At 40.9% G+C, this 17,776-nt stretch overlaps 1 protein-coding gene across 1 annotated transcript; it reads left to right on the top strand.

Annotated features, from left to right (window-relative positions):
- The first annotated feature begins 463 nt into the window (after positions 1 to 463).
- On the top strand, positions 464 to 17,332 carry RSAD2 (radical S-adenosyl methionine domain containing 2). Its single transcript, XM_075201477.1, has 6 exons — positions 464 to 856; positions 1,938 to 2,099; positions 5,031 to 5,260; positions 11,280 to 11,429; positions 14,479 to 14,511; positions 15,267 to 17,332. Exons 1-6 carry the CDS (start codon positions 541 to 543, stop codon positions 15,429 to 15,431), a joined length of 1,056 nt encoding a protein of 351 aa, XP_075057578.1. The 5' UTR covers positions 464 to 540; the 3' UTR covers positions 15,432 to 17,332.
- The last annotated feature ends 444 nt before the right edge of the window (positions 17,333 to 17,776 follow it).

The raw sequence follows: 17,776 nt of genomic DNA, 5'->3' as shown, positions 1-17,776 counted from the left end.
ATTTATAATGCATTAATTAATCTTGCAGTGTACTAAAAAGTAGTATATAATGTTTCATTAGTTATTGTGCTCATAGCTGCCCTGTGACACCGTACACTGTAATGTATTATGTATGTTTTTTGTATCTTTATACAAAAATAAAGTTATAGTTATAAAGTTAACTCAAATATAAACCATCATTGTCTAGTGAACGTTCTTACTACAAACTAAAAATAAATAAATAAACAAGACAATAGTAAGTATGCAACTATGAAGAACTGTAATATAGTAGTTACTATTATAAGAGAATTGTGGCTGGTTGAGAAACAATTAAATCCACCACTAGAGGCGCTAATGAGTAGAAGAACGGAGCTGTGTGTGTTTTGTTTTTGTTTTTTTTAACTTGGTTTCGGATTTTGTTCTCACTTTGCAGGGAATGGAAACTAAAACTAATAATTGTTTTGTTATGGGTGGGGCAGTACCAGCCAGCCTATATAAACAGCGATGTAATGTAAATTGTACATTTGCGGCTCTGTGGCAGATTAAACACAATTTGGCAAGATGATGTCCCTGTGTTTGCTGTCAGTTAGGACAATACTTGCACCTGTCTGGGGGAACATGAAGTTCATATTACAATGTATGGAGATGATGTTCTCATGTTGGTGGTGGCAGAAGGTCTTTGGAGCACAGACTGTATCTTATGCAAAAGGCAAAATAACCGATGAGGACCCCGACACAGTAAAACCCACCAGTGTCAATTATCACTTCACCAGACAGTGTAATTATAAGTGTGGATTCTGCTTTCACACTGCAAAGACTTCGTTTGTCTTACCCATAGAAGAAGCCAAAAGAGGACTAACCATGTTGAAAGATGCAGGTAAGTGACTGGTAGTGACTTTTAACTTCTAATTATATAATAAGGTGTGTGTGTGTGTGTGTGTGTGTGTGTGTGTGTGTGTGTGTGTGTGTATGTGTGTAGTGAGTGTAAGAGAGGTGACATGTGTATAATGACAGTACGACATGTTGTATGCGTGTAGTCACTGTAAGAGATGTGCTGTGTGTAATTACTGTGGGGCATATTTAAGAAGCACCGCAAAAAATGAAATTTAAAATGGCAATGGGCCTGATTCATAAAGGATCTTAAATGAAGGAGTTTCTTATTTAAGTCTCCTGGACAAAACCATGTTACAATGTAAGGGGTGCAAATGAGTTTTCTGTTTTGCACATAAGTTAAATACTGACTGTTTTTCATGTAGCACACAAATACCTGATAACTTATTTGTACACTGACATTTAAAGTTGATATGTGTGTGCTACATGAAAAAACAGTCAGTATTTAACTTATGTGCAAAACAGAAAACTTATTTTCACCCCTTGCATTGTAACATGGTTTTGTCCAGGAGACTTAAATAAGAAACTTCTTAATGTAAGATCCTTAATGATTCAGGCCCAATGTCTTTAAAGGCAAGTTTTACCTTTAAAGACATTGCTGTTTTAAATTTGCCCTGCAAAGTCACCGAATATCGGCTACTTGAAACAACCGCAGTTTAGTACCCTTACTTGCCAACTTGCTAAAGTTGGCTTCCGGGAGCCTGCCGGGGGAGGTGGGCGTGATGGGGGACAGGGCTCCAAATTTCGCATCATTTTGGCCACGATTCCCGGTGAATCGCGGCGTTTTGCACCTAATTCTGCCCCCTTCACTATGAAGGGGGCAGAATTCTGCCAGATGTGGGAGATTGCCACACTCTCCCGGGGGTCCGTGAGACTCTCGCGAAATGCGGGAGTCTCACGGACTTTCCGGGAAAGTTGGCAAGTATGCATTTATCCCCAGCAGTTCCGGAGAAACCCAATACTGTGCTCTGCTACCAGTTAATACCTATGTTTGAGCTGCCCACTTCTGCAAATAGCCTACGATGTACTTTGTTGTGATGAACTTCATAAAACCTTCTGTCTTCTAGGAATGGAAAAAATCAACTTTTCCGGAGGAGAGCCCTTCATGCAGGATAGAGGGCACTTTGTGGGAAAGCTGGTGGAATACTGCAAGCAAGATCTACAGCTGCCCAGTGTCAGTATTGTGAGCAATGGCAGTCTGATCACGGAGAAGTGGTTTAAAATATACGGTGAGTGACTGAAACACAGTTGTGTTATTATATAGGGCTATAGCTGCAGAGACATTGATGTAAGTTATCGTCAATGTCAAATGAATGTTAACATATTTATTTACTCACTGGTTACTATTGGGTTAATAGGCTGAATTGACATATAGCGACAACAAACAGAGAGTTGCGCAGGAATTGCCTGATAAAACATTTATTAAATCAGATCATGTGAGAGCAACCAATGTAAAGCTTTCATAGATCATTAAATAGTGATCTTATAACAGTAATAGCATATAGAATATATAAAGATATAGATAAAAATTATGCTTATAAAAAGCAAGACATAAAACAATCATATTACATGGCTTTCAAAAGAGAAAAACTTTGCTATCAATATATAATTAACCCTTATTAGACAGTATCCAGTTAGATAAGGGTATCCAACAGCTGAATCAATAACATTTGCAGGTGCTAGTAACCCTTAGAAGATCCTAAGCAGCCATGGAGAAAACCAATAGAATGTCAATTCCAATAAATCATCTGTAGAAACAGAAGTTGTCTCTTTTGATAAAGAGGAGTACAGTAACTTTAATATTGCGATGTTGCCTCTTTTAGTGAAGAGGAATACAATAACTTCAATGTCACAAAGGTAATTGTATATTCATATGTCCGTATACAAGTAATATCCGTGCAGCTGGGGTTTAAGAGTAGTAAGGATATGTGGTAGATGAAAGCTTCTTACCATCTGGACGGCTAAACATCGGCAGACATTGCGTCCCTCCACATAAGATATATAGATATATGTGTATTCTTACCCCCAGCGGATAATGTCCTCACATCAAGGAACAATGCTATATTAAGCCACTGTTTAATGGAACAATCCGGAGACAGGTTAAAGGTCCTCTTCGGTGCGCACCAATCCGGATAAGCTTTTCAAGTCACGTGACCAAGGGTTCGGTTTATGATACAAACTAACTTATCCCTTTGTTAGGCTCACGATAACTCAGGTGATATAAGCATAGCAAAAATAGCAACTCAAATAGATAGAAGTTCCATCACAAGCAGAGAACAATTCTTTCCCATCAGTGCACGAACAGTGTCTAATTGACAATTCAGGCAGCAAACACAAGGCGACGCGTTTCGTCTGATATACAGACTTTCTCAAGCACATAAGTTAAATACTGACTGTTTTTCATGTAGCACACAAATACCTGATAACTTATTTGTACACTGACATTTAAAGTTGATATGTGTGTGCTACATGAAAAAACAGTCAGTATTTAACTTATGTGCAAAACAGAAAACTTATTTTCACCCCTTGCATTGTAACATGGTTTTGTCCAGGAGACTTAAATAAGAAACTTCTTAATGTAAGATCCTTAATGATTCAGGCCCAATGTCTTTAAAGGCAAGTTTTACCTTTAAAGACATTGCTGTTTTAAATTTGCCCTGCAAAGTCACCGAATATCGGCTACTTGAAACAACCGCAGTTTAGTACCCTTACTTGCCAACTTGCTAAAGTTGGCTTCCGGGAGCCTGCCGGGGGAGGTGGGCGTGATGGGGGACGGGGCTCCAAATTTCGCATCATTTTGGCCACGATTCCCGGTGAATCGCGGCGTTTTGCACCTAATTCTGCCCCCTTCACTATGAAGGGGGCAGAATTCTGCCAGATGTGGGAGATTGCCACACTCTCCCGGGGGTCCGTGAGACTCTCGCGAAATGCGGGAGTCTCACGGACTTTCCGGGAAAGTTGGCAAGTATGCCATTGTACCAAAATCTATTTTCTAGAGTAACTATTCTGTAAATTTTAGCCATGTGTAGAAATGCCTAATAATTTGATGAACAAAAACGATTATATGATGATGTATGGCAGAAATGAGGGAATATTCTGAAACTGGCAATCAAATGTTTGTTTTTACTCTTGTGGGTGTAAGTTATTTTGGAAATATAACAGATTGCTTTATGTTACAAAATATGGCTTTATAATTTCTGTGATGTAACATTTGTGTCGCAATTGATTTAGTGGCTACAAAACTGAATTTGTCTCTACGAAATCCACTTAATTACAAAATCATTCTTGTTCAGTTTTGTGTCACATTTGCTTGATGCTACAATTAATATTATGTAACACAACTCCAAAGTCTGTGGTCTCAATTAACAGTATTATTTGGGACTGTACAAAATAAATTATATTACCTTACACAATGGGGCACATTCAATTGTTTAGTTTTCCCGCTGCGTTAAAAGTATTACCGTTATTATGGTAATACTAAGGCGGATTTTCAGCGAGCTGAAATCCAGTGTGAAAAGTACCGTAATAACGGTATTTATGCGCACTATTACCGTAATTACGGTAATAGTGCATGCGCCGCGTTACTTTAGGCAGGAACGCCAACAATTGAATATGCCCCCCATCAGTTTTGTTCATATAATTCCAAAAACATGCTAGTAGGTTAATTGGCTGCTATCAAATTGACCCTAGTCTGTGTGTGTGTTTGTCTGCATGTTAGGGAATTTAGACTGTAAGCTCCTATGGGGCAGGGGCTGATGTGAGTGAGTTCTCTGTCCAGCGCTGTGGAATTAGTGGTGCTATATAAATAGCTGATGATGATGATGATAATTGATTTTGTAGACAAAATGTACTGTGACCAAACAGCATCTCATGCAGGACTGTCATGATGTTTTACTGACCAGCGTCACGTGGTCCTGCAGTTGGCACGTGATGGTGAGGCAGGTTTAACCAGCCAGTTACACACAAATGTAAATTGATATATGGATGGCGGAGGGGGGCGTAAGAAATGGGGAAACACGGTGGAGAGCCCAGCAACGCTTTACTGTGATCCTACCTAGGAATATATCAGCTCCAATAGCTGATTAAGAGGTAGACTTGAGCTGAGAAGGACTACGTATCTGTGTGCTTACTGAAAGTTAAACGGCCTACCTCTGTTTCAGGTGAACATTTAGATATTCTTGCCGTGTCCTGTGACAGCTTTGACGAGGATGTCAACAAGCTCATTGGTCGAGGACAAGGGAGTAAGAACCACGTGGGAAAATTAATGACGATCAGAAAATGGTGCCAGGAATATAATGTCGCCTTTAAAATAAATTCTGTTATCAACCATTACAATGTCGATGAGGACATGAGCAAGGAAATTACAATGATCAATCCAATACGCTGGAAGGTAAGTTAGTAGCTGATAGCAAATGTCTGTATGACTGATTGTAGACTGAGTGGGAAATATCACATTGTAAGACATCACCTACCTTACACTATACACTATTTATATACCCAGTAATGCAGCAAAGGCTCACGTGCATTTTCTGATTGCACTTTTGATTTGTTCTGCAGGAATTCACTATAAAGTGTATTAATGGTGGATCAGAATCAAAATATATCAGAAACATTTGTTTTTTCTTTTTAATCACTGAGCTGGAATCAATCAGATAAATATAATGCAACATGTTACAAATCTTCACTTGGGTACAAACTTAATCACATATAAAGTAGAGATGGTCACTGACCCCCGTGTTTTGGTTTTGGATTCGGTTTTGGATCTGGATTACCGTCGTGTTTTGGTTTTGGTTTTGGTTTTGCAAAACCTCCATTGCGTGTTTTGGTTTTGGTTTTGGTTTTGTTTGGTTTTGTTTTGCTATTTTTTGGGAAAATCCATGTTTTTGGGCCTAAATTAACCCAATTTAGTGCTCCAACTGTTTTAGAGACAAGTAATCTAATTGTTGAGGTAATAAATCATCCCAAAAAACAGTTTAATTCTTCGTTGGTAGGCCTATTCTACACACAAAACAGATTGTCTTCCTCTCCATCTATGCATATTGGCAATGCAGCCATCGTCTTTGAATGTATATTACACCCTACACTTATAGTTAAATATGTAAAGAAATGGAAAAAGCCAGTTTGGTTTCTGTCTCTCAAGGCCCCCCTCCACTTGTATAAAATACCAAAAAATTCAGCCATTATAGACTGTACAATATTAATTGACATGGAGAAAGCCAGTTTGGTTTCTGTCTCTCAAGGCCCCCCTCCACTTGTATAAAATACCCAAAAATTCAGCCATTATAGACTGTACAATATTAATTGACATGGAGAAAGCCAGTTTGGTTTCTGTCTCTCTAGGCCCCCCTCCACTTGTATAAAATACTAAAAAATTCAGCCATTATAGACTGTACAATATTAATTGACATGGAGAAAGCCAGTTTGGTTTCTGTCTCTCTAGGCCCCCCTCCACTTGTATAAAATACTAAAAAATTCAGCCATTATAGACTGTACAATATTAATTGACATGGAGAAAGCCAGTTTGGTTTCTGTCTCTCTAGGCCCCCCTCCACTTGTATAAAATACTAAAAAATTCAGCCATTATAGACTGTACAATATTAATTGACATGGAGAAAGCCAGTTTGGTTTCTGTCTCTCTAGGCCCCCCTCCACTTGTATAAAATACTAAAAAATTCAGCCATTATAGACTGTACAATATTAATTGACATGGAGAAAGCCAGTTTGGTTTCTGTCTCTCTAGGCCCCCCTCCACTTGTATAAAATACTAAAAAATTCAGCCATTATAGACTGTACAATATTATGAAAAATGGACAAAGCCAGTTTAGGGTCACTCTGTCTATGACACCCTACCCTTAAGGATAAATTGCCCTAACAGCAGCCTTTCAAGATGGTATGTGATATGGAAATGCCACAAGTCCCTTTCCTCTTTGGGGGTAGATTGCACCCTACACTTACATAGAAAGTTTTAAAAAGATGTTATCGGCATCATCTTCAGCTTCATCCTCACCCTCATCAGTGTTATCGTCATCATCACAGACTATCAATTCATCGCCGCTTGAATCCGCCATTAGAGAACAGTCAGTGCTTGCATGTCTTGGATGGTGAAGGCCTTCCTCGTGGAAGATGTAGTTCATTTTTATAAACATCATTTTCTCCACATTTTTGGGAAGTAACCTTCTACGGCGATCACTGACTAAGTTCCCTGCTGTGCTGAACACTCGTTCAGAGTACACACTGGAGGGTGGGCAGCTTAGGTATTGCAAAGCAAGTTTGTACATGGGTTTCCAAATAGCTTGCTTTTCTTCCCAGTAAGGAAAGGGACTGTCTGACATTTCCATATCAACTACCTCTTGAAAGTAATCCTCCACCATCCTTTGCATGTTTATACTCATATTGGATGGACTTATGGGCAAAGTGACACTTTTTTTTGAAAAATCCTTCAAACCAGCCCAGATGTTAAATTGTTCTCGTCTGCCCCCTGTGTCTTCCCTGCTTCTTTTTTGGAAATTTAATTTTTTACGAGCAACAGCTTGAGAAAGTGAAGGAGGACACGTCGTCAAGCCGAGGCCCAGTTCAGCGGCCAACTTGCTGAGCAATAGCTCCTTGCAAAAGTTCACATCTCGCTCATTTACAAGTAAAGACTCAATGTAGGTTTTAAACCTTGGATCAAGCACAGTGGCCAAAACGTACTGATCCGAGTTCAAGATCTTAATAACTCGAGGATCATTGTGAAGCGAATTAAGTACTTGATCGACAAGGCCAACATACTTTGCTGAATTGCTTGCTTTCAGCTCCTCCTTCATTTTCTCAAGCTGCTTTTCCAATAGTCTAATTAAAGGAATGACTTGGCTCAAACTAGCAGAGTCTGCACTGACCTCACATGTCACAACTTCAAATGGTTTCAGCACCTTGCACAGCACTGAAAGGATTCCCCACTGTGCAAGAGTGAAATACATCCCCCCTCCTTTCCCAATGTCATGACTTGTGCAATATGCTTGGATGGCTTTGCGCTGTTCCTCCATCCTCTGAAGCATGTACAGGGTGGAATTCCACCGAGTTACCACCTCTTGCTTAAGTTGGTGGCAGGGCAAGTTAAACTGCTCTTGGAGCTGCTGTAATCTCCTACATGCTGTGGCTGAATGCCTGAAATGGCCTGAAATTTTACGGGCCACCGAAAGCATCTCCTGCACCTCACGGTTGTTTCGTAGGAAGCTCTGCACCACCAAGTTGATGGTGTGAGCAAAACAGGGAATATGTTGGAAATCACCCAGCTGTAATGCTCGCACTATATTGTTGGCGTTATCTGAAATGACATACCCTGGGGAGAGTCCGAGTGGTATAAGCCATGCATCAATCACATCTCTCAGTTTGCGTAACAAATTGTCAGCCGTATGCCTGTTAGTGAAGCCGGTGATACAAAGAGTGGCCTGCCTGTGACAAATGTTACGTAGTGGTGTACATGCTGCTGCTGTTCCTGCTGGTGAAGGTGAATGACCAACCCAGTGGGCTGTCACAGTCATATAGTCTTTGGTTTGGCCACTTCCACTTGTCCACATATCTGTGGTTAAGTGAACAGTGGGCAGAATGGCATTTTTCAGCGCAATCTCTACATTTTTACACACTTTTTGGTATAGTTGTGGAATAGCTTTACGGGAGAAATGGTGTCGCGATGGAATTCTGTAACGCGGACACAAAACCTCAATTAACTGTGAAAAACCAGCTGCGTTTATGGTGGAGATTGGACGCAGATCTAACACTAACATTGCAGCCATGGCGTCTGTGATTCGCTTGGCGACTGGGTGACTGCTGTCATATTTGCTTCCCCTCGCAAAGGATTGTTTCACAGTTAATTGCTGAAATGTAGGACTGCTCATTTTATTCACCTGCCTCTGGGATGACGATTCACCCCCAGCAGCAGCAACAGCAGCAGCAGGACTAACGCTTTCTTCAGAGGAATCAATAATAGTGCCGGAGTCATCCAGCCTTAAGTGGGATGCCGGGCTAACTCCGAGCGCTACTGAGGATATTGATGAGGATGGTGTGGTGGGTGTATTTTGTGGCCGTCGGTATGTCGGTGAGCGGAGGGTCTTAGCTGATGAGGGAGTGCTTGTATTCTTTTGGGAAGAACTTTCAGCTTTTCCCAACACTTTGCCATGAACTCTCGTTAAATGGCGTAACATAGACGAGGTTCCAAGATGGTTAAGGTCCCTCCCTCGACTGACTGTGGCTTCACATACACTACAAATGGCTATACAATTGTTGTCTGGATTTGGGTAGAAATAATTCCACACATAAGAAGTGGATTTTTTTGTTTTATGCCCAGGCATGACAATGGCCTTTTTCTTGTCACGTGCCAGAACTGCTGCCACTGGTGCAGGACTTACACAAACAACCTCATCCTCATCAACATCCTCATTAGCGCCCTCGTCGCCTACACAAATCTCCCCCTCATCCTCTTCTAATTCCAAAGTGGCATCCTCAATTTGGGTATCACCGGCTACACTCGGGCTATTAAGGCACACATCAGCAGAATGCTCACGATTAGACATCCCACTGTTGGATGGACTCTCCACAGGGATTGTTGTCATTTGTGAATCAGAGCAAATATTCTCCTGTAATGCCTCACTGGTATCTTGCAGCTCAGCTTTGACGCGTAACAGTAGTTGTGCACCAATTGTAGGCTGGGTAACTTTTTGGGATCTGCCACTAATAGCCAAAGGTGAAGGCCTCATTCTCTCTTTGCCACTGCGTGTGTAGAATGGCATGCTTGCAATTTTTTTTTTATCGTCACTTAACTTTTGCTCAGTTACACTTCGTTTTCGCTTCAATACAGTAAATTTTTTTTTGGTTTTTGTTTTTTGCACTAATTTGAAAACACTCTGTTGTTTGACATCGCCTTGGCCAGATGACGTACTGGGAACACTAACATCAGGACTGGTGACAGAACCTGGTTGCTCATTTAGATCATATGTGGACTGCTTTGAATCCATTGCGTAGATACTGCTGACAGATATGACTTTTGACAGCCAGAAATATTAATGCACAATTAGGGAGGACACCCCAAAAACACTGAGGAGTGCTAAAATTTATTGAGTAGATACTGCTGACAGATATGACTTTTGACAGCCAGAAATATTAATGCACAATTAGAGAGGACACCCCAAAAACACTGAGGAGTGCTTAAAATTATTGAGTAGATACTGCTGACAGATATGACTTTTGACAGCCAGAAATATTAATGCACAATTAGAGAGGACACCCCAAAAACACTGAGGAGTGCTAACATTTATTGAGTAGATACTGCTGACAGATATGACTTTTGACAGCCAGAAATATTAATGCACAATTAGAGAGGACACCCCAAAAACACTGAGGAGTGCTAACATTTATTGAGTAGATACTGCTGACAGATATGACTTTTGACAGCCAGAAATATTAATGCACAATTATGGGGGACAACCCAAAAGCGCTGGGGAGTGCCAAATATGAAGAAAAAATAATAAACCTCTATCCTCCTCTCTGCACTAGCGATTTTGGTTAGAGCAATTGCAAGAACAATATTGTATTCTTTCTCTGTCCCTGCTCTAATTAGCCTATGACTACACCCTGCTCTCTCCCTCTGTCAAATGGCGATGGATTGCTGTGGAGGCGTGTATTTATAAAGTTGAAGTATCGCGAGAACCGAGTCCCGAGATCCGACGACGTCACAATGACGTTCGGCCTCGATTTGGATTCGGAATTGGCGGGAGAGTACCGAGCTGCTCAGCTCGGTACTCGGATACCCAAAGTTCGGGTGGGTTCGGTTCTCGGAGAACCGGACCCGCCCATCTCTAATATAAAGGCACATTATACATCTATGTAACATGCCTCTGTAAAAAAAAACAAAAAAACAGTGTTCATTCATCCAATGTTATATAATTCAAAAAATCAAAGTTACCATTAGCTTGTTCCACAGATGTGAAATAATACAGCACTATGGAGTATGTTAGGGCTATATGAATACTATACAGTGTTCCCCTTTTATAATGCCAGCTTAAAACACAGACCAAAACTGGCATTATAGTGAGTACATTATAAAGAGTGTTTCATATAATGGAATGAACACATTTTAGTGCACTAAGCTATAAAGGACATAGGATATTCTGCTCTCCTAGTGTAGCCCATAGCACCCAATCAGATTCTAGCTATCATTTACTAGAATATACTAGATAAATGATGGATAGAATCTGATTGGTTGCCATGGACAACACCTCCATCGTTCCTTTTTAGAAGCACCAGTAAATCTACCCTAGAAGTGGGATCTGATATTACTTACAGTTACTTTTTCTTCTAAGCAGTAAGAAATGTCTTGTGATTAGTAAGTGGATGTCCATTTATGAATATTAATATTAGTTCTTTTGTACCACCAGGTGTTTCAGTGTCTCATTATTGAAGGTGAAAACTGTGGAGAAGATGCATTGAGACAAGCAGAAACATTTGTCATCTCTGACGAACAGTTTAAAAGTTTTCTGGATCGACATAAGAACATTAAAGCTTTGGTTCCCGAATCTAACCAGCAGGTAATTATGTCCCCCAATTAATGTAAAAAATATCCAAAATATCCATTTTTCTTGTCAAGTGCCAGAGATACGTGCAAGTTCCCATAATAATGGTTTGATAGAATACATTGGGCCTGAGTCATTAAGGAGAGCAAAGCATAAAAAAGGAGTAACATTTGCACCTGGGCCAAACCATGTTGCATTGGAGGTGGATTTAAATTTAAAATGTGGGGACAGATTTATAGTTGGGTAGGGCATGTCCTAGATCAACTTTAAATTTCAGTGTAAAAATAAAGCTATTAACTATTTGTGTGCTAGATGAAAAAACAGCCAGTATTTAACTTATGTCCAAAATAATAAACTCATTTGCAACCCTTGCATTGTAACATGGTTTCTCCCAGAGAACATTTACTCCTTTTTTGCCTTAATGACTCAGGAATTCCAATTTATTTTTGCAATTATATTATTATTTTGGAGCACTAAAACCCACAGAGATTTAAATATTGTGGCACAGAACCTTCAGTGGGGTGGTCCCTAACCTTTCTACAGCTCTGCTAAACAATTTTCATTTAGGATGTTTATTCAGAAGATCCAGAACTAACTTCCCTGCTTTTCCCCGAGAACCAGATGGGTCATTGAGGCCCCAGACAGCATACCCCTTCCTTCCTCCAATCCAGCCAATGTAAAAATACCTTTCCCACGGCATTCACTTGCCCCTTTCCGTACCTCACAAAATTTAACAATGAAAAAATGGGGAACACCTAAGCCCCGCCCGCTATCTAGCAAAACACGCCCACTTTTTTGTCATGCCCACCTGCTTCTGTACCAGCTCTACCCATAATAAGGTCCACAATTTGGGGCAGTTGAAGGTATGCCTTTCCCCCATACCACTCAATTTTTCAGCATTTCCTCTTTACATGCCCCCAACATTATTTCTCCTTTGTCCACCACAGGTTCACCATTATGACATGTATATATATATATACCTATAATCCCCCAGACAGCTCGCACTTAAGCCCCCCCCTCACATAAGCACGAACATAGAACTCCATCCCTCACCACCCTCATCCAAAGCACAGTCACAGTGTCACTCGGCATACCCGGCATGCTGGAGGTTGTAGTTCCACAGCAACTAGAGGATAAAAGGTTACATAATCCTGGCCTGCTTAATTTGACTATAATTCCAATAAGTGTTAGGAGTGGATTGGGTGCACACTGCTCCCCCTTCACGAGCAGAGCAGCATTAATTGGGACATATCTGATGACTGTCTCTGCAATTGGGACAAAAGTTATGTTGAACAGTCCCTAAAATCATCACTGTCCCACCAAAATTGGACAGTTGGTGTACTGTGGCAGACCTGTTTTTACAGCTTTTACTGCCAGCTGTGTCTTAAGCCCAGTTGCTACTTGCCCCGATATTAAATAAATGTCCCCTCCCATTTTATAGGAATCTCGTATTGCATTTACAGGCCCTGCAATATATCAATAGCCCCATTAATAACATTAATACTGCCACACTCACACACACACAACAATAAGCCACCCCCAAGACACTTAACTGTCATTGAAAGCTGTGGGAGGCAGACACTGTGTAGATGGGAGGGGTGAGGAGGGAAGGATGAAGAAGGAGATGCAGGAGGAGAGGGGTGGAGAGGAGCTGAGGAGATGGACGGGGGGTAATGATCACTGACCCACAGTGTAACTCATAGGTGGATCATCATAGACGAGGGCCCAGCCACTAGGAAGCACAACAATGGCGGGCTGGCCTCCTTTAGACCATTTTTTTTTTTTTTTTTTGTTTATTGAAAGCCTAGGTAGTCTAAAAGACTCCAATCAGTGCTCTCGTGCCCAAGTGTCCGAAAAAATAAGTGAAAACTTAAAAAACGTGCACAAGGGATGCAGAACTGGCCCTCCTCAATAAAGGAAAGGCCCTAGTCCCCGACCCCCGGATCCATAAGGACCCTTAGGGGGCAAGGGTCTTCAGACCCCCGTTGCTGCGAGGCTAGGGGGGTTCCTTTAGCCCCTGGGATCCGCCGAAGCTTCGCCCAGGGCTCAATAACTGTCCACCCCCTGAAGGGAGGACCAATGATGTTTTCAGGGGGGCCGGAACCTGATGGCCACACAGCCCCCCCTAGATCTTCGGGGGTATAGAGCCCATAAGGACCTTATCCGCACCCTAGAATCCGTGAATAAAACATAGAAAAAAGTGGAGTGACAAAACAGGTGAGAAAATAAATAGTGCCGTGTATAACGGCCCCAGCCTTTCGGCCGAGATGTTTAAAAATTATTCCTGCCTAGCCAAAAGGCCGGGGCAAGGAAAGGTGTGTGGCTTGAAAGTGGGGTTTGTGCAAAGTGCCGTGTCAAGTGAGGGTTCCACGCCCCAAGTGATTATGGCACCCCTGGGTCACCACTCCAGGGGCACTAGCCCAGGCTTTCAAAGCCACCGGCCTTTTGGCCAGACCAAGCTTTCCCATGGTCCTTTCAGGCACAGGCAAACCCTACTCAGACAGGTACTCACTTGATCTTAGCCAAAAGGCCGAGAAGCCTCCTTTAGACCATTGCCAGCTCCAATACATCCATGGTTGCCCAGACTAGAGCCAAGGGTCTAACACAGCTCCCCCCATATCTCCGAATTAGGGCCCCCACTTACACTAAGTGAGAGCTTCAATGTAATATTAAGAAACGGGCAGTCTTAGTGGTGGGCAGCAGGCAGATGATCCGCCACTGCCAATAACTCTTGTTTATTCACTTTCACCCCAGCATCCATACTAGTTTATGATATGACTAACATTATCAGCAGTGACATCACTAGTAGTGCTGTGTTATAGCTGAGTGCATGTTTGACTGCAGGTAATTAGCCAGATATCTCCAATGAAATAGCCATGGTGCACATTTACACACCTCCCCCTGACAATAACCATTGTAAACCAAATCCAAAGACTAATCTATATATGTCCTCCAAGTAGCAATGTATAAGTATTCAATACTCAGCATATTATTTATACTGTCCATTTCATTATATCTGCAACTTTCCTAACCTGTGTCTTTTTTTTACATCATCTTATTTTAGATGCGGGATTCTTACCTGATTTTGGACGAATACGTAAGTTTATAAAATCAAATTTCATGTATGTTACAGTTACGTGTAGTGTAATATAATTATTGTAGTAGTGTAATAAGTAAAGCAGGACATACTGAGAGTCTTTTATAAAATTCTATGCAAATGAATGTATTCTCAAGTATGGCGCGATACCTGTGCACACATTTTTTTTATATGTACCTTATTGAAACCAACGTTGGCAGAGGAATAGCAGAAGTATGCAAATGAGAACCTTAATGTAATTGCAGAATTCTATGAAAGCTAATACTGTATATGGTGGCCGACATATGATCATGTGACCCGTGATATGTTAAGCATGAGCTTATAACAATACTATACTGTAGCAGAATAGGGTTAGTGCATAATACGTAGTTTATGCTACTGTCAGGGGCGTAAAGAAAGGGGGTGTGACAGCTACGGGCCCAGAGGTGAGGGGGGCCCCTCCCATTCCTAGGCATCCACTCCCTTGCAAAACCTATAATGTTCTCTGAAAAGATCGGAGACCTCTACACGGCATAATCGCTGGACCTCCCATGCTCAGTCCCACCCTGCTCTATTGAAAGCAGTGCAGGGGCCCTGGGAGACGAGAATGTCATTGTCAGGCTGTTCTATTCATTAATCTACACTATTGTTTTGATGGTATTTGTGTATTCGATGCCAGTATATGTCTTTGCCTTTGCTAGCTGATATGCTGGTTTTCCTTTTAGCTTTTAACATTTTGGGAATGTTAGAACTTTTTTATTTCATTTTTCCACTAGATGCGTTTTCTTGACTGCAGAAATAACCGAAAAGATCCTTCCAGGTCCATTTTGGATGTAGGTGTTGAAAACTCCATAAAGTTTAGTGGATTCGATGAGAAGATGTTCTTTAAAAGAGGAGGAAAGTACGTGTGGAGCAAAGCAGATTTGAAGTTGGACTGGTGATCACTGTGCGTTCTCTTACAAAGGTCTTCACACAGGACAGTTGTACATCAAGGTGTGGAGTCCCTGGCAGATTGGACTACACTTTATATGTGTTCCAGAATTCTCTGTCAACTTGACATGCTGAAAACATGCTCTCCAGCCTCAATAGAAGAGAGAAGTCTTGTTTGTTTGCTCGCTCACTCAGTATACATGTAGTGAAGAGGAAATACTACCTCTGTAAAGTTTTAAAGTGTTCTAAGATACGTAGAAAACACAAATGTTCAAAACTTTTCCATGAGAACCATACAACTTGAATTTCACCAGCTTAATTTGTTGGGTAGCTTTAAGGAAACCTAGGAAAAGCAGCAGCTTTAAAGTAGATAATTTTACACAACATTGACCTCAGTTGCATTTAGGCCTCCAGCCAGGAGCTGAATAGTGCATAGCCTGGCCCCATAGCAAAATTTGGGTAGAGGCTCGGTGATGCCATTCTTGCCTGCACCATTCAGAAAGGGTACCTGGAAGCAGAGAACTCTGTGAATGGGTGGTGGTGGAGTGGTCAAACAGCATTGCTTTAGTGTTTTAATTTATTGAACTAGATGTACATAGAAGGTTTTGTTTTCAATACTTTTTAGATTATATATTTTGGTTTTGATGTGGTTATGTTTAATAGTATTAATCTATCACAAGAGGCGACCAATGAGTTGTTGTTTTATCAGAATTATTATACTTATTTATTATACCACAATCTAAATGATAAATCATACATAGGAAAAGTAAAACAAAAATACAAAACAACCCCAGTTTATTGGACATTTTAACAGGAGGGGGAATTTATCAGTTTGGAACCCAGCCAGCAAAATATATAACCTGGGATGTTAGTAAAGCTGATTTACCATCTGGAGCGAATTTTCTCGTTCCACTACCTGAGGCCTCAGAGGCTGTTCCATGCAGCCATTTATTCCAGAGTTCCATGGTTCGTCTCACAGTCCAGGCTGAAACCCAGGGGTGTGAACGGGAGGACCAATCACAAGCCACAATCACATACACCGTGGCTTACGGGCTTCTCTAAGGATAGGATGTTGATTAAATTATACACTTGTGATTGCTCTGTTATATGTTTGTGTGTATGCTATGCATATATGAAGAATAAACTGACATTTAGAGGGCAAGTAATTTTAAGTGAGGGGGAATATTGAGATAATGTTTTCATTTTATTCATATTTTTTTATTCTGCCTTGACCGAACAAAAACCTTTTTAAAAAAAATAAAATAAAAATACAATTATATTGCACAGAATGTGCTTTGCAAGGAATAGAAGTTGGTGGTCACATGAACAAGCAGACAGACACCATTGTGCCGAAAATATTTTTCCTAAATACACTGGTTGAATAGCAGCCATAAAAATAATGCACTTACTCCAGTAGAGACATGCGGTTTTATATACCGATGTCTAAAGCTGCCTATACTCACTACAATTTATGTTGATTAATTAAACCAAGCCCACTCATGCCTGGAGAGGGAGGACGGGGGAGGGAAGGGTTGTTCTGCCGTAGGCAAAGTACAGTAATGCAGTACAATTGCAGCTTTTTTAGTGAACGCAACTTGCACCATGGTCAGCCCTTTAGTTTCAAAACGCTGCTACAGATCGCTTCTGATCCATTCATTTACATTTTTCATGCACTTTTAACAACAGAATCATCATCCCCATAAATTCAAGTATTAACATACTATTTTTATGGTCATGTACTGTGTATTTATAGTTTGTATATAGGAAATTGCACTTTCCAAGTGTCTTGTGTTTTCATTGCTGTTTTGTTACTCAGAAATAAAGTTTTAATTCTCTTACCCTTCTGCTTATTATTACTATTGTGAAGTTCAAAACATCAGTGTTAATATCTACATTAAAGGAAATTCATGTCCTGTTGGCTTTAATTGAAGGTCAGTTATGAAGGGCAGAGAAGCACTTTGATTAATTAGTCAGTACAGAGCACATCAGGATGTGCACCTACACGCCACTCTTGGGAGACACACACTAACTAACCAGAAGCAGCCTCATTTAAGGCTAATCGCAAAAGTAGGGAGACATCCGGACTGTCTTTGTTACTTGCCACTTTTGTGTGTGTGTAGCTTTTTATGACGTTTCCTAGAAATTAACTTTTACACTAAAATGCAACATGATTAAGCCGGTAACTGTAGGTAGTCCTTTCCCTAGTGAGACCGTGTCCAGTCTGTCCCCATTGTAAGGTATAATAGTTCTGTCACCATTTGTGTGATGGTCACCTTAGGATTTTGCACGTAATACCCTGCATTATATGCACAAGTGTATCTATTTAAGTATATTCCCCTGTAGGATCTAGAAGTCA

This window comes from Mixophyes fleayi, chromosome 3, assembly GCF_038048845.1.
Source record: "Mixophyes fleayi isolate aMixFle1 chromosome 3, aMixFle1.hap1, whole genome shotgun sequence".
NCBI lineage: Eukaryota > Metazoa > Chordata > Amphibia > Anura > Limnodynastidae > Mixophyes > Mixophyes fleayi.
Note: the sequence above shows the minus strand (reverse complement) of the source record. Positions and strands in the feature narration are given on the sequence as shown.